The sequence below is a fragment of the Cetorhinus maximus genome, chromosome 3 (assembly GCF_964194155.1).
Source record: "Cetorhinus maximus chromosome 3, sCetMax3.hap1.1, whole genome shotgun sequence".
NCBI classification, from domain to species: Eukaryota; Metazoa; Chordata; class Chondrichthyes; order Lamniformes; family Cetorhinidae; genus Cetorhinus; species Cetorhinus maximus.
The window spans coordinates 185,494,242-185,517,484 of NC_135881.1; the positions used below are offsets into that span (position 1 = coordinate 185,494,242).

Consider the following 23,243-nt stretch of genomic DNA (forward strand, 5'->3'; position numbering starts at 1 on the left):
TCTATTTATGAATCTCTTATAGAGGTTAAGAACCGGCAATTGAAACTGGTACTGAACTCAACACAGAGAAACTCATCAGAGAAGCAAGAAGAAAAATGATTCCAGTGTTTAACTCAAACCAAAAGCAGCATTTGAAAGAACATGCAGGCGCAAATATAAATATGGATTCATGAGGGAGAAAATAAGGGGGTTGGTGTGCAGTCAGTGCAGCTGGTTGAATACAGGAGTTACTCTCACAATTTTTCCAACATTGCCACGCAAGCCTGATGTACCACCACTTCCATGTTCACCCTGCAGATGAAAAAGAACAAAAAGGTTACAATGTTATTCCAGTTCTTTTGCTTTTGCAGACCCTGCAGTTCCGATATGTGGAATGGAACGACAAAGAGAAAGCTCGCAATAATTGCAGCCTATTTCAAAAAGGGCCAAAACTTTATGCGAAGGCATTTACTCTGTTGATGCAGTACATGACTTTATTTGCCTTATTTTAGGAAGCTTTTTGTTATTTTCTCCTCCTGGTATCGCAGCTCTTTATCACAGTGCACCCTTCCTCCAGCTAGAAAAGCCTAACAAACAAATCAGTTTTGTCCATGATAAGTGCTTGGAACTGAATGTCAACCTATAGATAAGGCTGGGGGGGGTTAGGGATGGATTGCTGCAGTTAGCTCAGTTGGCTGGAAGGCTAGCATGTGAATCAGGTTAACGCCAAGAGCACAGGGTATGAACCCCATTCTGGCTGGGGTACACTCGGAGCCTGCCTCCTCGCCCTACACGTAGTAAAAGAAAAATCACGGCACTTTGCCGTGCAGCAAATAATCACCTAGGGCGTGCCTTTGGACAGAGAATAAAGACAACAAGGCTTGTATTCCCTTTATCGTACAAGATTATGGAATTATCTAATTAAGATGTTTAAGACAATTAAAGGGTTTGATAGGATAGATAAGGAGAAATCTATTCCACTGGTGGGACAGTCCACAGCATGAAGGCAAAACCTTAAAATCAGAGCCCAGTCCTTCAGGGATGGTGTAGGAAGCACTTCTTCACACAAAGGGTAGCGGAAATCTGCAACTCTAGCCCACAAGAAACTTTTTAGTCTAGGTCAATTGAAAATTTCAAAGCTGAAATTGATTTTTTTTGTTGGGTACACATATTAAAGAGTATAATGCAAAGGTGTGCAAATGGAGCTCACACAAATCTGCCATGATCTATTCTAATTGAATGACAGAACAAGCTTACATGGCTGAATGGCCTACTCCTTTTCCTATCTTCCCAAAAGGATCTGAGACAACATGAAGGGATAGAAGGCGGTCCAGATTTCTACCAAACATATAATCTTCTGCATTTCCCACAGGAAAGGTTCAAACGATACAGAATTCTGTGAGGATTTCACTAGACACAGGTGCTGCTCAGAGACAGACCTAAAACACCAAAGCCCCAATTCTCCAACACACAGCCTCAATAACGATGACTGTGTACTGGCAACAGGACTTGGCAAGATTACCACCACAACAAGAAAAGAAAGAACTTGCTAGTATATAGTATCTTTCACGATATCAGAGTGTCCCAAAAGTACTTAACAGCTATTGAATACTTTTTCTTTAAGTACAGTCACTGTCATAATGTAGGAAATGCATCAGTCAATTTTGCACACAAAAAGCTCCCACAAACAGCAATGAGATAGTGACTGGATCATCTGTTTTAGTGATGTTGATTGAGTGTTAAGTATGAGCCAGGCCACCGGGGAAATCTCCCATGCTATTCTTCAAAATATCACCAGAGTATCTTCAAGCCACCTGAGAGGGTAGACAGCTTTGGTTTAGCATCAACCCTGAAAGATAACATATGACTAAAAGAAACTGTAAGGAGTGAAGAGACTGGAAATATCAAAAGCACAGACAACATATTTTACACATCAGGGTGTAGTTTGTAAGGAGTTTACCTGTGCACCTGGGTATCCTTTTTCACCTTGATATCCTCTAACATAATTATCTATACCAGGGGCACCCTGAAATAAAAAGCAGGTAAAATTAATGCAAAATCTACTAAAGATATTTCCAAGTTTGTTTCACAAAATCTTTAGCGGAATTTGGTGGCCAATTTTTCAGATATCCGAAGAAGACAGCTTTTGTCACCACCCATTTACATCTTTAAAGAAAACATCAACCCAACACTGATAATTATCAATCAGGGCAAGAACAAAACACACAAGAGCCAATTTTAACTCCCTCTGTCTGATGTAAATGGGGCAATAGCAGCCAAATTAGCTACTCTCTGCCCTGTTTATTTGCCACGTCTTCCATCTTGAGTTGACTCCTGAAATGGGTGACTGGATTACCTGCCCATTTTTAGGAGGCTAATTGCAAATTGCAAATTGGATCCCTGAAACATGCACAGGATCCTGATTGCAGGCTCCGTCCATTTGTACTATAGGTAGTGAACGAACTGATCAGCAGTGCTTACTGGAACTGTCCGAGGCCTTTCAGAAAACAGCCTCTTCATACTCCAACAAAAAAAGCTCGGGGCTGCTATCAACCTCTCTATTCACCCCTACCCCACTGCCCACACCACGCTTACCTGCCACATCACCCTTGAGATTGCCTTGCGCACTCCCCCACCCTACACACCCGCCCCGAGCTCCCCCCAGGTTCTGACTGTAAACTACTTCAGCAGAGGAGCCAACTGATTTCCCGCCCTCCTGCAACTACTGCAGCAGGGCTCTTGCATTGTGCCAGTGAATGTAAGCATCTCATATTGGTGAGAAGCGGCAGGCAGCAGGCACTCTCTGCCAACCACTCCTCGTCTGTTGTTACCACGGGGCTCCTCCGCATGTTATTAGGCACTAAATGGCTCCTGTTCAGCAGAATAACAGGGTAGTGTCTTCATCTTACTGTGTGAGACAAGTAGATTTGCCATGGCACGTGCTCGTTACATGATGCTTCCCTCTTTGTTGTGTCATTTGATTGGTTTATTAAGAATGTGTTTGCGACTGGGACCTCTCTGGGAATGGTCAGCAGGTCAGGCAGTATCTCTGGAAAGGTACAAGTCAAGGTTTTGTCTACGGAGCCCTTGCTTGGAAGGGGAGACATTAGAGAGGAACCGAACAAAGGAATGAGGAAGTAGGAGGAGAGAATTTTACTTCTGTCAATAATCCATCTCCAGTTCTCTATCTAAACATTAGTCATTCTATTTCTTTGTGATCATCATTTGTATTCTCCATTTCACCCTCTTCCTGTTATTTTATAAATGCTGCTTTTCTGTAACATCTTCCAGTTTGGAGGAAAGGCTCCATATCCAAAACTTTGATTTGTGTTCTCTCGTCAGTTGCTCTCTGACTTGCCCTCCCCGGTTGGCCAGACATTCAAGTCGTACTCATGTAGCCATGGCAACACTACAGGTAATGGTTTTCCTGATGGTCCATTGGTTGTGGTTATCACCCACTTTGACCCGTATCTGGAATTTTTCTACAATTGCGTATCTAAGATCTCTTCTATTTGAGGGAGATTGTTAGGTGTTCCTTCCTGTGCTTGTGAGACACAGTTAATGTCCTGTCAGAACACAGCAGTTGGCATTACTTGTCACACAGCATTTTGTAAACGTGACCCCTTTTCTCATGCCTCAAATGCTGTAAAAACAGGTCCTGAAAATCTTGTGATCAATTGCTTTGTTTGTTTGAAAGCTTCATCAAGTTGGTGTTTCATTTGAGGTGTGTGTCCTTTTCTCATAGATTTCAGAGGTTCTGAAATAACACTGCAGAAAATTCCAGAAGACAGTCCAACAGACACACTATTGTCAGAAGTTCGTAAGTACTTCCAATTTTGGATCATTTTAACATTTTTAGGACTTGATTCAAGAGGACAGAAGATCGAGATATGATCTGCTCAAGGTGTGTAAAACAAGAAAAAGCTTTGTTAGGGTAGATGCAGAGGAACTACTTCCTCTGGTGAGGGAATGAAGAATGAGGGGACATAATCCTCTGGTGAGGGAATGAAGAATGAGGGGACATAATCTTAAAATTGGAGCTAGGCCATTCAGAAGGGAAATCAGGAAATACTTTTACAACATGAAGGGTAGCGCAAGTCTGGAATTCTCTCCCACAAAAGGCTGTGGATGTTGGGATAATGGCACTTTCAAGACTGAGATCAATAAATTCTTTTGGATAAGGGTACCAAAGGTTATAAAGATAATGCAGTTGATAATACAAATTAGTCATGATCTAAGTGAGTAGCGAGACAGGTTTAAGGGGCTGAATGACCTGCTTCCATTCCTTGGACAACAATCTGTAATTGTATGTCTCAAATACACAACCTTTGAACTGCACCTTGCATTTTATCCTTTTTGACCATGGGTTTTTCTTCCAGTATCTTTTCTTTTGTTTTCAGGCCTGGCTCCACAGAATATATTTTACCAAGAATTGCTACTCCACGGCCTGAATGCTTCCCGCTTCAGACGAGCTCGGCGTGGAGCTGACCACTGCCCATGATCGGCTCAGCACCACAATTTCACGTGGGTAGGCCAATTAAGGCCCGCCCAGCGTGGATTGCGAGCAGTGGCACTGAGCGCTACCTTTGCGGGCATGCGGGCGAAAGAGCACTTCAATTTCCCAGAGGCAGTTCTGTGCCTCAGGGAGATTGAAGCGCTTTTTAAAGAAATGATTTAAAACATTAAAAATATAATGAAACATGTCCCCTCATGTGACTGTGTCACATGAGATGGGACATGTTTTTATTTTTCAAAGAAAGTTTTTATTTAATTTGTAATAGCTGTCCTTAGGTTGGACGGGCAGCGTAAATTTGGAGTTAATTAGTATGTTAATGGACTTTCAATTATCAGTGGACGTGCAGCCGACTCCAGCACACGCCCGCCGAACGAAATATCGCGAGACAGCGCGATGACGTTGGGACGCACACCCGACATCATCATGTGTCATTTTATGTTTCAGCATGTTGGGTCTGCCCCCGCACGCCGAATGTAAATTCCTGGCTTATGTCACAGTTCACTATATTTAAAACAGAAGAGTATATTTTCCAGTTCCTGCACCTCCAGTAGGAAAAACAGTTTGGACCAGTACTCTTATTTCCCAGTTTTTACTGCTGTTCCATTTTAAGGTATATAAGACCAGTTTGGACCAATATTCTTATTTCCCAGTTTTACTGCTTTTTTCGCCTTGGGCCTGGGACTATTAGATTACATCAGTAGAGTGAATGCATGAGAATCAAACAAAGAGAAAGATACAATGGCAAGGGAGCTTGATTTTAAATGATGGACAGAAAATTGGTTGGGGTCTGTTAGGTGCTTGCACTCCCACCACCCATCACCCAAGATATTATGCCCAGAAAATCCAACAGCCCCAGGTGCAGGAACAGGAATATCTGCCTTGTACCTTTCCCCCAGAGTGCGTTGCTTTAGGTATTTTTAAGTATCATTAAGTAGATGCTGCCTCCAGTGTTTTGTCCTTGAGCTGAATTTTGCTCTACAGCTCCCATGTTGTCTCATTGGCTTGGGTACTGGTGTCAAACTCAAATGAATCAAATTAAGCTGACCCAGCACTGACATTCCTGTTCATTACTGGCACTGGCCCTTCTTCCCCCCCAACTTTAATTGACTCATTATACAGCTGCCTTCTGCTTTCAGCACATAAGGATGAATAGCTGACCCTGTGGGCTTCAGGCAACAGTGAGGCACTGATGGAATGTGACATTACAGTAGAAAATGCCCAACATTGTTTACAAAGAAAACTTACCAGTCAAAAGAAAGATCAAACTAATGGATCATGGCAACACAGTTAGATTCATTTGAAACAGGAAGTGGCTCCTAAATGTGACTGATAGGTTTGAGCTCACTAACTGAACAGGAGCAGAAGTCAATTGTACATCAAAATGTTAATGCACAGGTCAAACTGAGCATTAAATAGACATTTCAATTAAAAATTCATCATGCATGTAAATATTGAGTGCTGAGCACGGTAAGGATTTAAAATGCTACCTTGCCATGATCGTGCAGATAAAACTAGCATGCTGTCAGTTTGAAATTATTTTGAAAACCTATGTAAAGTAAAATGATGCTTTTCTACTTACAGGGTCACCTGGTATACCGGAATCTCCACTTCCACCTCGGTATCCAGGTGGGCCTTTACTTCCCTGAGGAGTTAATGTGACAAGTTAAAGTGAGATGATTCATTAAAAGCTGTGATGCTACTAGTCACAACCAACAGTTCAGGGCTATCAAATGAGGGAGATTTGAAAATTACTGGAAACAGGTAACTAAATGGGTCTTTCAGTAAAAGCAAAATACTGCGGATGCTGGAAATCTGAAATAAAACCAGAAAATGCTGGGGAAACTCAGTAGGTCTGGCAGCATCTGCAGAGAGAGAAACAGAGTTAACATTTCGAGTTGTTACGGGCTCGAAACGTTAACTCTGTTTCTCTCTCCGCAAATGCTGCCAGGCTTGTTGAGTTTTTCCAGCATCTCCTGTTTTTATCTGGGCCTTAAAGTATGTTGGTTGTGTTCTCATTATTATTAGAAAATGAAAATATATATCTATGACTGGTCAGCACTCATAGAAATTTGAGTACTAGTTCCAACATATACAGAACGTTGAAGCAGCAATAAAGTTGATAAAGCTGTTAAATAGGCATCTGGGATCAATGGCTTTACAAAGGGAGGCATAAAAGCACAAATGCAAACAATTTACGGTAATTTTTTATAAATAACTGCTCTGTCACCACTCATGCATTATGTTGTCACAAAGCTATAATATTTTTAATAACATTAGTGTGGTTTATTCTAAAGTAAGTGATTATGAGTGTGTGTAGTTCTGTCTGTGTGATTTGATTGAATTGGAGTCAGACAGTCTGCAAGTTTGCAATTATCAAAGGAAGTTAGGGGTAAAAGGTATTTGAAAGGCTAATGAGTAAACACGGATGAGGTCTTAGCATGTAGCAAGAAAAGTTGCATTTTTAGATAAGGGAAGGGGTTGTTTAGGCTGCAAAGGGATGATAGGATGTTTACAACTAACAAGATAAGCAAGACCAAGCGCTGTGTTTATTTTTCCCAAAGGTACTAACCTTACTGGCAACATGAAAGATTTCTCTATTATGGGAAAAGTAAATTTCCAAAGACATATAGAACAATGGAATTTACAGATTAGAGAGAGAGAAACATATATAAAGAACGAAGGAAGATGATGTTGGCGGGGGAGGTGGGGGGGGTGCATGTAAGATCTAAGAGGACCATGTAAAACCACTTTGGAGGAGCCAACAACCACTTTTGAAGAAGTCTGCTGTGTCCAGTAACCAAAGGTGGAGGAAAGCTTTTGGAATTCCACTGTTGAGTGGGTGCTGTAGTAAACCTGCTGGCTTGCTATTTAAATTTAAAATCTATTTTGGAGTGCCCCCTTAAAGCGGGTGTGTAGTTGGGCGTCAGGTTAATTAGGGATTTTGGGACTTGTTATAATATTAAGTAACTGTAATCTTATGTATGTGCTTGAAATATTTTCTTTTGTTAATAAACGTTTCAATTTTGTTTTAAAAATCTTTAAAGGTGTTAGTGAACTCATTACTTCTGAATTCAGTACACAAATCTTCTCGTAATAAATACAAATTGCAAAACCGTTGTGATAGTGTGGCCAAGTTCCCCTTGTGATTTTGGTCCACCTAGCACAGATCACCTGCTATATCATAACAATGTCCAATTCTAGACACTACACTCGGAGGGCTTAGAGAGGGTACAGAGGAGATTTACCAGAATGGTGCCAGGAATGAGGGATTTCAGTTATGTGGACAGACTAGAGATGGGCTTATCCTCCTTAAAGCAGAGAAGGTTAAGGAGAGATTTAATAGAGGTGTTCAAAATAAAGAGGTTTGATAGAGTAGGTAAGGGGAAACTGTTTCCACTGGCAAGAGGGTCGGTAACCAGAGTCCAAAGAATTAAGATAATTGACAAAAGGACAAAAAAGGAGAGGAGGAGAATTTTATTTTACGCAAGTAGTTATGATGATCTGGAATGCGCTGCCTGAAAAGGTGGAAGCAGATTCAATAGCAATTTTCAAAGGGGAACAGGATATATACTTGAAAAGGAAAAAAAATGCAGTGCTATGGGGAAAGAATGAAGGCTAGGACTAACTAAAGAATTCTTTCAAAGAGCTGGCACAAGCATGATGGAATGAATGGCCTCCTTGTGTGATATATGATTCTGTGCTTCTGGTGGGAACTATTCAGCCCATCATTCCTGTGCTCGGACAGTTACACATCAGGACTATTTGCTTTAATTTGGTTTTGCGGCTCTTTCCTTCTACTTTTTATCCTTGAGTGGTTATCAACTTGCATCTGAAATGTTGTGGTCATCCCAGCTTCAACAGGCGCTCAGGGTAATACTGTCGGTATTCTAAATGCAAACTAATTTTATATCAGGAATGGGAGAATAGAGAGCTAGGAAGTCAGAAGGGTTTTGAATAGGTTGTACATTAGCTGTTTGTTTTTAATGTTAGGAGATGAATTCATACTTAAATTCTATGTCTGACGTTTAATTATGGGCTGCATGATTTTTATTATGTTCAGTGCATATACTTGAAAATCAACAAGCGTTTAACTCAAAAGAAATTTTTTTTTACAGTATTTCCATAATCTCCTTTTTCTCCAGCGACTCCAGGAATTCCACGCTTTCCCTGTAAGAAGACAATATTTAGGATTAATTTGTCAAATGCTACTTAATATCTAAGCAAAAGAAAGAAAAATCAAAGTGAAAAAAAGAAAAAAATGACTTGCATTTATATAGCACAATTTTTGAACCTCTAAAGCTCTTTACAGTCAATAAATTACTTTTGAAGTCAAGTCACTGTTGTAAGACATTTGGCAGCCAATTTGCACACAGCAAGTTCCCACAAAAAATAATGCCTTCATAACCAGATAATTTATTTTTTTGTGCTGTTCTTTGAGGGATAACTATTCACTAGGGAGCATTTCCTTGCTCTTCAAATATTACCACATGATCTTTTACATCCACCTATTTCTACTGTTCTTGTCTGTACAGTGTGCATTTACTAACATTAGGGTTAGGGCAATATTGTGCTTCTTTTGTGGGAGCGTAACCTTTCAACACTTACTGCATAGACTTATACTTGGAACAGTCACTTGAGTGAGGAGCGAGTTGGGTGACGATGTCTGTGGAACTGTACCTTGACACATTCAACAAAGGAGGGGGGCAGAGCACTGACAAAGATAAAACTCAAATGCAAGACTTTCACTTTCCAGTGAGCCAGGTGAAAATAGTAACATGTGGGAAAGCTTCAAATGTGTCCAATTGCAAAAGGTACCTTTTCACATCCTCATATCAATCTTTCTGGCTTCTAAGAAAAATTTATAAATATACAAACAGGATAGATGGTCTCCTCACATCTCAGTTTTGGTCTTGTGGTTACGCACTATTGATAAAGACTCACTGTCCAAACACACACAATCCATCTAACCCAGCAATGATGAATTGTCAGGAGCAGCCTCCCTACATTGACCTTAAGATACCTGCTCTCCATTTGCCCCAGGAGCACCATCCTCAGCTGTTCCACCCTGCCAAGGAAATATTAATCCATTAGCGAACCAGTTTCAGAACAATTAACAGCTACAATACAATTTTCAACATACCGTAAAATCTTTATTATCCGGCATGCATGGAGAAAGGTGGGTGCCGGTTGATCAAAAATGCTGGTCAACGGAGAGTTCTGTTTACCAATGGAATACAGCATAATACTTGTAGCATGAACTAATATGCAATTACTCAGGAAGTTAAGGATAGTATTCTTACTTCTAAATCTTCAATAGTACATTAAAACATTAATTAAAGTGTAAAATAACACAGTATACATGCATGGGTTCCAGATAACTTTTTAATTGGTTCCAGCTGGTAAAGTGGCGATTCTTATTGGGGTAACATCAGAAATTCCGATGAATAGAGAATTCCGATTGGTGGAGTGTCGCATAACACAAAGTTTACCGTTTAACAACAAAATCAATACATGTTTCAGAACGAAATATTAATATTTTAGTCAAGCTTGAAAATATATTTACCTTATCTCCTCGATATCCTCTTTCTCCCTGAATGACAAAAATTGTTCAGTTAAAAATAGAATTGTAAATTGTTAAATGATCTGCTGTTAAAGTTTACTCAATAAATACAAACCATGAGGCCCCTCGTGCCCTGGCATCCATCAGATCCTCGAGCTCCAGTAACGCCTGTAGGTCCCCTGTCACCCTAAGAAAGGCAAGGTATAATTTATTTGGTGATAAGTTAAAAGGGCCTCCTAGGGTGATATGAACATCAAATTTCTTCCAGACACTTCCAGGGTTTAACAGTATACCATGAATTTTCCTTCGTACTTCTCCTCAACCATTTTCTTTTGTCCCTTTCTGTAAGGGAAAACTCAAAGAAAAATCTGAACGCAACAAAATTATAAAAATAATTATCATTTTCTTGAACTGATCTGTTTATATATGCCAGTCACCTCACCAAGCTTACCATCTGGCTGATAAGTGAAGTGTGACGAACATGCTAAAATAACATCTCTTGTATATGGTCAATTCTACCTCATTAATGTTGAGTATAAGCTGCATCAATGTACAACCAAGGTTGTTATGTGCTACCCCAATGGTGAGGATAACTCTAAAAGGTATACTTCCAGGAGTTGGCAAAATTGTTGTTTTTGTTGGATGTTTTATTTTGCTGATTCCATCTACTTTTCCCTAATGATATCAAAGTTTCAGTTAGGTGGAGAGGCTAGAGAAGCTGCGATTGTCCTCCTTTGATCAGAGGAGGTCAAGGAAAAGTTTAATAGAGGGGCTCAATTTATGTGGACTCAGTTCAGTTTGCATGTATTGTGAGTATCATTGCTCATTGCAATATTCCCTTTTGTGTGTCATGATCGAGAACCTCAGACAGGTCTCATGGACAGTGAGGTCTGGCATACTCTACTGTAACTGGGCAGGCCATTTGCAACGTCACTGCCTGGGCAATAATTAGGCTGGTCCCTTGTGCAACACCCCAAAAGATGAAGATAAAAATTGCCCCAAAAGCAAGTGTCAGAACCTCGGGAACACGGCAACAGTGTCGGCCATTCAGCCCCTTGGGCGGAATTTTCTGGCCCCTCCTGTTGGCAGGATTTCCCGGTCCTGCCAAAGTCGTTGGGCTTTTGAACGGCTCACCCGCATTTCAGGGCCCCGCCCCCGCTGCGACGGGGCTGTAAAATTCCGTCCCTGGAGTCTGTTCCGCCATCCCAATTAAATCATGGCTGATCTGCATCTTAACCCCATCTGCCTCCCTTGATTCCATGACCCTTAATATTCTTACCTAACAAAAATCTACCATTTTAAATTTTGAAAATTTCGATTTCAATTTTAACAGCTTTTGTAGGATTCGAGATTGCCACCATCCTTTTTGGGAAGAAGTGCTTGCTAACGTAGCCCCGAAAGGCCTGGCTCCAATTTTAAGGTTATACCTCCTTTTTCTGGATTTGCCCCCACCAGAGGAAATGCCCGTTTGAATCCTTAAATCATGTTAAACATCTCTATCAGTCCACCCCTTAATCTTTTATACTTAAGAATCTGAAAAACATCCTTTATTGCTCCAGTAGTGTCAGATTCTCTTCCCCCCAATTCTCCCCACACCCACACAGAGCTGCCTCAGGGAGCTGAAGCTTTTTGAACATAAAAAATAAAGATTGAAAAATGTTAATAACATGTCTCCTCATGGGACTCTGTCACACGAGCAGGGACATGTTACTGATTAGCTTGAAATTTTTTTTTAAATCACTGATCGAAACCTAATCCCACCCGTGGATGAGGTTTCGCAAAATATCCAAAGGCCGTTTGGCCTTTTCACCTGCCCACCATCGTAAGGGTGGACGGGCAGCGAAAAATTTCATTTAATTAGAACTTTAATGGCCTTAACAGGCCTGTTAATTGTCGACTGGTGCGCTACCAACTCCCGCACGCGCGCGCTGACCGAAATATCGCGCAAGTGCACAATGACGTCAGGACACTCGCCCGATGTCATCGCACGTCATTTTACATTCATTCGGGTCAGGCGTGCGCAATAGTGGTGGCACAGGCATTAACAGGAATTGGATAGGTCTCCCATGGCTCCTGAAAGCCACCCAGCAAACCCTGTTGGGTTTGCCTAGAGACTCATGGGATGGGTCCCTTGTTGACAGGCACCCAGTGCCCAATTCAGGACCATGGCATCAGGAAGGTGGATGGGCCGCTGAAAGCCATGGTCTTGTCCTTGCATCTGACACCCCCTCCCCAGTGACCCCTCCCTGCGAACCCATCCCACCCCACTGCCCCATCTCCAGAGATCCAGCATCAATCCTTGGGCAGGCCTCAGAGCATTACTGGCACCAGCCACTGCTCCTTGATTGGCCTTAGGTTTTGGCGTTGGGATTTCCACCCTCTAGGGGTCTTAATGGAGTGGGAGGCCAACACTGGCCAGTTAAATGCCTGAGTGCACTTAAATTGTATCAGGCCTCTTGCACTGAAGCAATGTGGGACTCCCACAGGTTCTACAACCGATAGGGGGGCCCACGTCGCTGGAACTAAAATTCCACCCAATGTGTCTCTTGCCTGCATGGGACTTGCCGGCTTGTACCAAATTGTAGGCAACCTCAGGTCTTTGAGGGATGGGATTGTTTGATGTAATTTCTAAGCCTGTACACTCATTTTGTCCAGATTCCAATATTTTGTTTATTCAATCAACAATGCTCCCATTTTTGCTCAAACAAGTCTTAAGTTCTTGAGCATTGCTGAGAAAAGAGACATACTATCAAAGCTTAAGTTCTTGCAAGTTTCCGTACAAGACATTACTCTTTTTCAGCAAACATTTTCAGCTAGTCAACTTACCAAACTTCCATCTTCTCCTGCATAGCCTAATGTTCCCCGTGGTCCTAGGATCCCCTTAAATAATATCAATAGTATAAATAGTTAGTAAACAAGCACAGATCAGGTGAGGAAGGCTTCACTATTAGTTGCATTAATTTTTCAACTGGTATGTGAACTCATTGGCATGATCAAAATCCCAAGGGGCCAGGAAGGACCCAGACTCAATGGTCTGAATAGTGTTAGCTGAGTTCCTGCCAAGCTGACAGAAGGGGCCCTGCAATTGACCCCAGGTTAACAAAGTAAAGAAAAATATCTAGGGTATCTGTTCCACCTCTCTATCGAACAAAATCTTCCATTGTCAAATTGCCTTGGACGCTCTGGAGCCATATTTCTGCTGCCTTAGTGGCACACCCAATGCAATTCCACCAGGAGTGTGATGGACAGGCCGGAAAGTCGGCAAGGACCCAGAGTCAGTGGATCCTGGTCTCCGCAGATTGTTTCCATGACAACCTTCTTGAGATGAACACAGCCAATGACTTCAGAGGGGTCAGGGCCAGTGGGAAGCAATTTATTCATCCGTAGCCGCGATTACAACAGGGGGGCCTGCCCACAAGACACAATGAAGTGTATTAGCCCCCTCAGTGGAGCCCCACGCGGGTGTTCTGGCCTGGAATCAACCCCCCAATCCCCATAACTTCCAGAAGCTGAGCACTCATCTCCGGCTCCCTCCCATGCCAATGATCCTTGGTTGGAATGAATCGAGGTTGCAGCCATTACAAGACCATCAGGTTACCCTGATAGTAGGCTGAAAGCTGGAATATCCAGGTACTGGCTAATTGTGCACCCCCTCACCCCCCCCCCCACTCCCCTCCCCCCACACACCCCCACGTCCCCACCCTGCCCACTCCCACTATATTTCCATTAGAATTATGACAAGATTTTGTTAGAACATTCTCCCCACCGTCACAGAGGGAGGCCTTTAGATTCCCAACAGAGTTACAACAGGAGGCCATTACAACATTCCCACTGATAGTACAGCTCAATTTGTTTAGATTTTTTTAACAAAAACGATGAACATAAATTATTAAAAATTGTAATTGTCGAGGATCACTGCAGGCTTTTATTTCCTCATCAATGCTCAAAGTGTTAAAATAATATAAAAATGTATGCTGATTTTTTTTTTTACTGAAAGCTTTTTTAAAAATTTGTTCTTGGGATGTGACCAGTATTTTTGTCCATCTCTTGTTGCCCTTGCACAACTGAATGGCTTGCAAGGCCATTTCATAGGGCATCTACCAATCAACCATACAGGACTAGAGTCACCTATAGGCCAGGCTTCCTCTAAGGCAGGTTTCCTTCCCAAAAGGATATTAGTGAATGAGCTGGGTTTTTGCAATAATCTGACAGTTTCATGGTCACTTTCACTGATATATATTTCTTTTAAACTGAATTCATTTAGTGGGGTTTGAAATGCTATTTTCTGAATTACTAGTCCAGTAACATAACCACTTCTCTACATGAGTCATTTCAATGAACCCTATTCATACCAGTTATATCCATGTTTTGCCTTACTTTAGCTCCTTGTTTTCCTTGAGGTCCATGTTTACCCGGAAGTCCTTGACACTTGCAAATTAAATCGCAGCATTCCCTTTCTGCAACTGTGTCCTGCAACAAGATACAATTTTAAGAATGTTGAGCCATGCAGCATCTTTAATGATTAACATCTTACTCTGTCTTATTTTTGTGTCTGTACTGGGTGAGGAACAATTAACCTCATACAGCAGTGCAATGAGGGAGTCTTTGATCATACTGCTGTGTGCTCTCTTCAAAATGGACCTCGAATATTGTGTCCAGCTCTGGTCCCCAGGAGCGAAGGGAAGGTGCTGTTGCAAAAATGTCTAATTTCACGACTCGTGTGCTTTAGGAGTATAACTTGTTTGGGAATCGAGGTTTTAAATATAAAATATTGGAAGCACCCGGTTTGGGAGATGGGTAGACAGACCTAACATAATTACAATCCAAAGGATGGCCTGTGTTTATTTAATAAGATCAGAGTTGTAAGTAGGAAAACATTAAACAATGGGTAGCCCCTTTCTAAGTTTCTTGGTGGAGACGAGATGTCTACAGTTCTCTTCATAAGGGGTTTAAATTTTTCATACGATTTCCCAAAACGAAGGGATGATTTAGGAATGGGAAATAATAAGTGAATCTCTATCTGGGACATCCCATGTGTGCCACGTTGCTGTGGGAATAGATTGCAGGGAGATTTTTTTTTCTAGTTGGGTTTTATCTGTGTGACTTCTCATAGGAGCAGTCAGTTGGAGCCTTGGAGTAGTTTTGAGACAAGCAGAGAGAGGTATCTGCCAGGAGTTGCAGACCAGTAGCAGAAGGCCATCAGAAACAGAGGGTGTTTTCTGATTTTGGAGTCACTGAGTAAGAAAGCAGTGAGGCCCATGCTTGAGTTAGAGTGTCCAATTGTGAGATACATAAGGAGAGTTGGAGGGTTGCCTAGCCAGGTGTTAGAGGAAGAACCCCTAGAAGTCTCATACATCGGAGAATAGCAGAAACACTGAGGAGGATCAAAGTGAATTGCTTAAAGCTGTGGCACGCCTTGGTTTGGTCCCAGGGGAAGTTAAGAAACCCTCAAGATTCTGTAAAGTATAAGAGAACTCATGGTGTAAATAAAAGTAGAACGGGGAATGTGCTGTTGAGATTTTCAGGCTTAAAGAATTAGTGTATCTGAAATATAATGTTAAGTTAGTAATACTTGGCTTTGTTTAATTCATGTACAGTAAAAGTTGTTGTTAAAATGTGAAATCTTGTGGCAATTCTTTCAGTTAATAACTGGGAGTTGGATTTTCTTTTTAAAAGTTATTGGTCTCCACTGAGATGATAACAATGTTCAAGCAATGGAGGCGGTGCAGAGAAGAGCCTTGATACTCATTCCCAGTATCAGGAGTCTGAATAATGAGGGAAGACTAAAGAGACATGAGCTGGTCAGCCTTGAGAGGAGTGGAGTTTGGTTGCAGGGGTTGGGGGTGGGGGGCAGTGGGGAGGTGAATTTTGACTTGTGGAGGGTAATAAGAAGTGTTTTTGTATCTTCTGCTATTACACATGCCATCCAACCTTTAGTTTCCCAGACTTCAATAGAATCAAATATCAGGGGCGGCATATAACTAGCATCCCAGATCAGGTTGAATTTCTGCCCCGAGTCCTCTGTAAGGAAATTTGATAAGAGTATAAGAAAGCTAAATTCAAAATGAGATTTGAAACAGTCTGAATAGAACAGAGATATCAGCTCATATACTGGTAAGAGGTAACTTTCCAATTTATATAGCGCCCTTAACACCTTAAAGTGCTCCAAGGCGCTTCACCTGAGCCTCACCAGGTAAAAAAGTGACACTGAATCAAAGGAAGAGACACTAGCACAGGTAGCCATGTGTTTGGTTGCAAGATAGTTTTTAAGAAAGGCCTTGAAGGAGAAGAGAGAATGGAGAGATGCAAAGGTTTAGATCAAGGATTCCAGAGCTTAGGGCCTGGACAGCTGAAGGCATAGCCGCCAATGGCAGGGTGAAGGGAGTGGGGGAATGGACCAGCATTCAGAATTGGAGGAACACAAGTGTTCTTAGAGTGTTGGAGGAATGGAAATTAATGCTAGGAGGTTTCTTCATGGGGAGAGAGATCAACACATGACATGGACTTCCCAGTAAAGTGAAGAAAGTACATTAATTTCAGGGTAGATAAGATTGTTCAGGGTTAAGAAGTAAAATGGGCCGAATAACCAACCTCATCCATAATTATCTTGTGATTTTGTGCAATCATACAGGAACTCAATATGCAGACTAACTAGATGAACAGCAATGGGGTAAAGAGAATAGGAAGAAATATAATCTCAAACAATCCAGAACACATCATTAAAACAATTCAACAAATGAAACATTTTTGCAATAATTTTTTGAAAGCACATGGGGCAGGATTTTTCGGATGGCGGGGTTTCCCACCCCATCACCAAAGGATTCAGCAGGGAACACGTCCTTGTCAATTTCAGCAGCCCCGCAGCCATTTAACGCTCCAAGGGGCATTATTTGTCTGGAGAGGGGGGCGGGGTGGGGGGGATGGGGGGGGGTGGAGTTTCAATATTGAATGGAACCCTTGTAGGAGGTGCCCAGCCCTTCCAGTCTGAGACCAGAGCAGGGTAACATTCTGGGCTTACACCCTGCCCCTGAACCCATCCTGCCAGCCTCAAAATTGAGGCTTGGCATAGCGTAGCCCTTAAGTGGTCAATAATTGGCCACTTAAGGGTGTCAAGTGGAGCTAAGGGCAGGGCTCGCCCGCCCCAAGTAAAATTGTGGAGAGGTCGAGGGTGGGTGGCAAGGTGGCAGGAGGCCACCTGGGGAATTTTATTGGCCCACCCACCTGCAAACCCGCCAGCTGAGAACCGTAAAGTTTTGCCCATGGTGTCTTAAAAGATATAAATAATAATAATATATTAACTTTGGCATTTTTGAAGAGGAAGCCAGAACTCCAGGGTACAAGCACTTGTGAACGGACCATGATCAACCAGACATTGAATTAGTTGTACATTTAGCTGTGCAGTTAATTAGTTATACTTTTAGGTAACCAATACTTTCAGTTCAGCTAATTCCCTAATTATCTTTCAAAAGTCCAAAAAGAGGTCAATTTACAACAAAAAATTACTAAATCAATGGATTGTTCTTTGAAGATAACATTTTCCTAAGAGTCACTTACAATCTCTGTGAGTAATGCACCTCCAATATCCTGCATTCCGATGGCCAATCGCTGTCTGTAGCCAAATCCTCTGCCGAACTCCAGTTCATGAAGCTTGTCAACATTTGCAGTGTTTTCCAGAGCAACCATGATTAGTGCATTGATACCTGTTTGGAAAATTAAACATTGATTTCTCACTGTGAAAAATCTTGCAGCTGGTCTAAGTCACGTCATTAATCAGTGTGCTCCTGGTCAGCAGTTCACCAGTTGACTCATTGCGTGATCACAACTATGATATTGCCCATGATTCATTCATTTTCATATGGGGTTCCAGCAGTTGATGGCCGTGTGATATGAACCATTTGGCCTGCCATTCATAATTTTTATGGAGCAAAAATGAATTTGCTCTCAATTGCAGAACTCACATTACAATCTACTATTTGCATGCATTGTCTACAAAAGCAGTGAAAGACTGATTGGCTAAGCTTTGCCTATCCCTCAGCCTACATAATCTCTTGGCAAAGGTTTCCTTTGTTCACAAGTTCCTAGTTATGATTTGGGCAACAGCATTTTAGACGAGTTCTGCCTCTTTTGGTCATTCTCCTTCCCTCTCTCTACATGCTTCTTCCCAATAACCGACACCGTTTCTGTATCATAAGATTTTTTTTTCTCACCCAGTTTAAATATCATACAGTCACAGGATTCTATTTGGGTTTAGAGAAGAAAGCAACATGAATTAGTTCTCTCCAACTTAATAACTTATTTTAAAAAAAACTTTTCTCCACATCCTGTGGAACGTGGACTAAACTAAAAGAACCATAAGCACAAATATTCCAGAAGGTAGACTCCTTCAAGAAACTCATCATTAAAACCTCAAGCTTTTCACTGTCACGGAAAGGTTGGCATAGCATAAGACGGATATGAAAGAGATAAAATCTGAATGTCCAACAAACTGTTCTGTTAAAGTCTTGTCGTGATGCCGGAAATGGACACAAATGTTTCTCATAACTTTGTTTCTATTATTGCAGTGGAATCTTGTTATTCTAAATGTCCTAAAGTTTTCTGTAAAACTGAGGAAGAATGTTTGATATCATGCCTAAACCAAAATTTAACATCTGTTGCAGATGTTAAAACACAAAAGAAAAATTAGTCCCTGAATGTTTCTCCTTAAATGCTTCCATTCACTGCCAACATTCAGTGCAATTAGTATTCCACAGTGTCTTCAAAACAGGATTACAGATAAGCCCCAGTTAGTCACCATTAAGCCGAAGTCTTTTTGATGCTTCCTTGAGTCTATCCATGCTGTCCTCTGCTCCATTCGTAAACATCACTATCACCTGGAAAGAGAGTGTTAAGAGAACCATTAGAAGGGACAGATTGGAAAGTTCCATTGCTTTCAATGGAGGCAGTTCTGTAATAGCAGAGTGCTATGGAATTCATTCCTTTTAGGTGCATTTACATTGTGGTAGGACTTCTTACAGCGCTAGCAATAGGAAACTGAGAAAAGCTTATCTGCAGCCTCATGGAATGAATGAGACCTTTTGCAGTGACACAAAGAATAGAAAACACAACGATTGCCAGATTTTCAAATAGTCCTGATACTGGGCATAGGTGTCCATATGCAGGAAGGATTAAAAACAGGCAGAAGGAGGGTGAAAGCACCTTTAGCAGATCTGGCTATGACAGCAGAAGACAAGATCAGAACAAAAATAATGGACAAATGAATACCAGGAATGCCCAAGGAACAGTTAATAAGTGCTTCAAATGTGATTTGAAGTATCATTATGCGGTAAACTACCTGAATCAAAAAGGCAGGGTCCTCCAAATAATGAAGAGAATGAGGAAGTGGATGAAGATAATGATGAACCCAAACAAATTATACTGGTCACAGAGTTTTAGTCCTGCGATGCATATGTTAGTCGCGGACTCTTTTAACTGTGCAGTACTAGATAGTACTTGGACTTCAAAAACATTCCAAACAGATTGTTCAAAATGTTATCTTGATTCATTAAATTGTAAGGATTAGCACGATGTTAAGGAATATAGAACTACTACTTGCTTGAAGTTTAGTGATAACAACAAATTGAGGTCACTATGGAGAGTTGGAATTCCATGTAAAATGGCTGGAATAAGCCACTTTATAAGTACTCATGTGGTCTCTAGTGAGATAGCTTTGCTGTTCAGTGAACTTTCTATGAAAAAGGCACAAATATAACTTGACATGGAGCATATTAAGGCAATTATTTTTGGAAAGTCATTTGATCTGCAGTTTACCTAGACAGGATATTATTGTACCCCCATAACAAACCCTGATATTTCTCAGAGTGTTCGACAAGTACTAATTGTATCAGGTAATAAGAATCAGAAAGATAATAAAACAAACTATCTACAAGTTGGATGGACAATTTGCTCACTCTCCTTGCTCATGATTAAAGTCCCTACTAAAAGATGCAGTGGAGTTGACAAAGAGTATATGAGGTTAATAGGAGGGATTAGTAAGAATTGTGACAGCTATAAGAAGTAAAAAAGGATAACGCCATGTCCTATTGTAAGCTTTCCATTGTCATATGACTTTCATGAGTTGCCATTGATCTAAAGATATGGGACAAAGATAGAAATATGTAGAAGATAGAAATCCTACATTTTATAAACTTGACAACCAGATTTAGTCTTTCTACAATAATGCATTGTAAAAGCAAAGGGATTACTATGGATCAGCACTTGCCAAACTGTGGATGGCAGTCATCATTGGGGTTGCAGAAACAGCGGATGGAGTCGCAAGCTCCCTCTCTTCCAAGACTGCGCCCCTCACCGTCACCAAGGCCCAGGCGATGTCCAATCCTGTCCTTGCCCTACTTGTCTCTCGGTCTCTCTCCGTCATGAATACTACAGCTGAAAGTCTTTTCAGCAATGGACTTTGTTAAAGGAATCGGGCAGTGATTGTTACTTAGAATTTTTAGCTGATAAACCAGACTGCAAGTTGATAACTTGCTCTGGCATGGCCAGTTCATGCAAAGGATTCACTCCGGATGGTTGGAGGGTATAGCCTATAGCGTCTATTGATGAGTCAATAGGCAAAATCCCAAACTGCCATCTGTAATGTGCAATAGTCCTCCTACTCTAAAAGACACAACAATTAGTTCCATTTTTTATGCAGTTTTAAGTGTTTTACATGTAGGGAGACAGGTGTTCATCAAGGCTGAGGTCTCAAACAAAATTCAGAGAACACTAAGGCATTGTATAAGACCATCGAGTCAGAATTCAATTCAGGAAACTTGGTATACTATAAAAGAGAGGAGTCAATGAGAATGGAAAGACCCTGTTAAGGTAATAAATCTTAATGGTAGGGCAGTAGCATGGTAATCGAACTGTTAAGATTCATTCCTCATGATTACTCAGAATTAATTACAAAATTATGGACTCTGAGCAACTGATAGAAGTAAACAAGGTACCCTGTACTGCAAATGCTCATGTGTATAATGATGAAGGTCCTGAGGGGCAGAATACAACAGATCAAGGGTGGACAGTGGTAATGTGGGTGATCATGACATGACAGAGCTATCCCATCTACAGGCCAATTGCCCAGTGTGCGTGCTTACAGTGACATATACTCCAGGGGCATCCAGTGAATGGAAGGAATGTAACAACTGTGGGGTGTGCAGGAAAAGCTACTAGCATGTCTCATGTTGAATGTCCAAGAGGTCACAGGGACATGAGATATACAGGTTGAGGAGATCACAGCGACAAACAGGAAGAGGAGACTGCAGGGACACACAGGTGGAGAATATTCCAGTAATATACAGCCAAAGGAGATTGCAGAATTTGGGAGCTGAGCTGTGGAACCATGGATTTTGTGAGGACAAGGATCTCATGTTATATGTCTGGTGCTATGCAGGGCAGGGCAGTGGAATTAACTCTGGGTTGCTCTAGCAAAGAGCAAGCAGAGACACCATGGGCTGAATAGGCTCCTATGTTGTAAACTTCAACGTTGTTCTGAGAGGATATCACCCAACACCAATCGCTGTAGATTATTCGCCATACCAAAGCCATAGAAAGTAAATTAATGTCAGTTACTGACAACTTTCTCAAAAAAAAAGATAATGTCATATAGATGTTCATCCTTTCTCCTGGCTTATCAGGTATTACCTTCACATTTCTGCCAGACTCCCGCTCAAATTTGCTTGAAAACGACAACAGGTAATCAGCAGTCAAACTAATTTGGTCCACCGCCGGCAACAGGAATGATTTCAAATTCCTCACAACATCTGGGTTGTAGTTTTCAAAATTTGATTCAAAGCGCGTTGCTCCAGCTCTATTGGTGATGTGAAATCCCACCCTGACGTTGAGACTGCTGCCTTCCATGCAGCTGATGTTGTGTAAGGCCATCATTCTCTGGATTATGTCATCCAGGTGCGACTGCAGTTTCAGCTGACCGCCAAGTGCATTCGGGAAGCGTATCTGACTGGGGAGATCCACTCCTATAGCAACATCAACCGTACATCCTGGAAGAAAGAAGGAGCTTGTCTAATTATTTTCACTACCATCAGCGGCTCTCCAACCACCATTGTTCCCACTTCGAGAATAATCCCAGATAGGTATTACATTACAAGAATACTGTATTACCAACTGCTGCACAATGTTCTTTTGTATCACTACCATAGGAAAGCAGTAGAATTATCCTCTCCAGGTCCAACATCTGTAATTTGGTGGGATACAGAGCTGAGCTATCACAACTTTTTCCCCATTTCTAACCTGTCAATTACTCCCCATGTCAAAATACATTTCTATTCATCAAAAGTGATTTCTAGAAAGCGATGGGTTATGAAGGAGAAAATATGATTTTCTTTTAATTCCTCCCCAGGCTGTGGCATTATTGGCAAAACCAGTATTTTATTTTATTGGCCTGAATCTTGTGATATAGGAGTGGTGAATCACTCACCTTAATCATTCTGATTCTGTGGTTCTAAGCCGCTGATGCCCCTTGGGATCCTGAAGCCTGGGATCCTAGAACTCCTGATGTGCGTATACGCACAGTACTTATGTGGGAAGTTTAAATTTATGATTGCTGATTTTACTGTGCCTGGACTGTTGCACAATCGACTATGACAGTGGGATGAGATGGCCATTTCCACGCAGACTTGGGCTGTTTGCCATGCACTCCACACACTTACCCTGTCTTTTTTTGACTGTCCAGCTAAAATATGTTTATTCCAATTTAATTTACAATGAAGTGGTCTCTCCAAGTATCAGTTGAACTTCCCCAGAAATGCCCACAAAGGAAACACATTTCAGGAAAGCAAGTTCAAATTATTCTTCATCAATCGGAGGGATACCCAGCGCCTTATCAGTCCACTTGGAGGGATCAGGATATGGAAAATGACCAAAGACTGTGTCAGGATCATGCCTTGGGTGCCAGAAAATCCAGAACCACATGAAACCACTGAGAAACTTGGCCTGCAGTGCTTGACTCTTGGTCAGTTGTGCATACTGTCGATATTGGGGTTCAATATGGGCCCCACCACCAGCTCTCCTGACCGGAGGTTTCCCTGAGCAGAGGCTGGGACCCACTCCGCAACACTGCCCACAACGCCCTCACCGAGGACATGGCGTCCGCTGTCTCCAGACAAACCTCCTCCACACTCACTGGAAGCAGCT

The 23,243-nt window shown here is 41.6% G+C and overlaps 1 protein-coding gene across 1 annotated transcript in view; it reads right to left on the reverse strand.

Annotated features, from left to right (window-relative positions):
- LOC144674395 (collagen alpha-6(VI) chain-like) overlaps positions 1-23,243 on the reverse strand; it is a 113,510-nt gene that overhangs the window by 54,490 nt on the left and 35,777 nt on the right. Inside the window, exons 11-19 of the mRNA XM_078535792.1 lie at positions 21,735-22,090; positions 18,843-18,925; positions 17,610-17,757; positions 14,428-14,525; positions 10,171-10,242; positions 10,059-10,085; positions 8,609-8,662; positions 6,075-6,137; positions 238-291 (exon numbers count right to left, since the gene is read on the reverse strand). Of these exons, the coding sequence (XP_078391918.1) occupies positions 238-291; positions 6,075-6,137; positions 8,609-8,662; positions 10,059-10,085; positions 10,171-10,242; positions 14,428-14,525; positions 17,610-17,757; positions 18,843-18,925; positions 21,735-22,090 (955 nt within the window). The remainder of the gene's footprint in view (positions 1-237; positions 292-6,074; positions 6,138-8,608; positions 8,663-10,058; positions 10,086-10,170; positions 10,243-14,427; positions 14,526-17,609; positions 17,758-18,842; positions 18,926-21,734; positions 22,091-23,243) is intronic.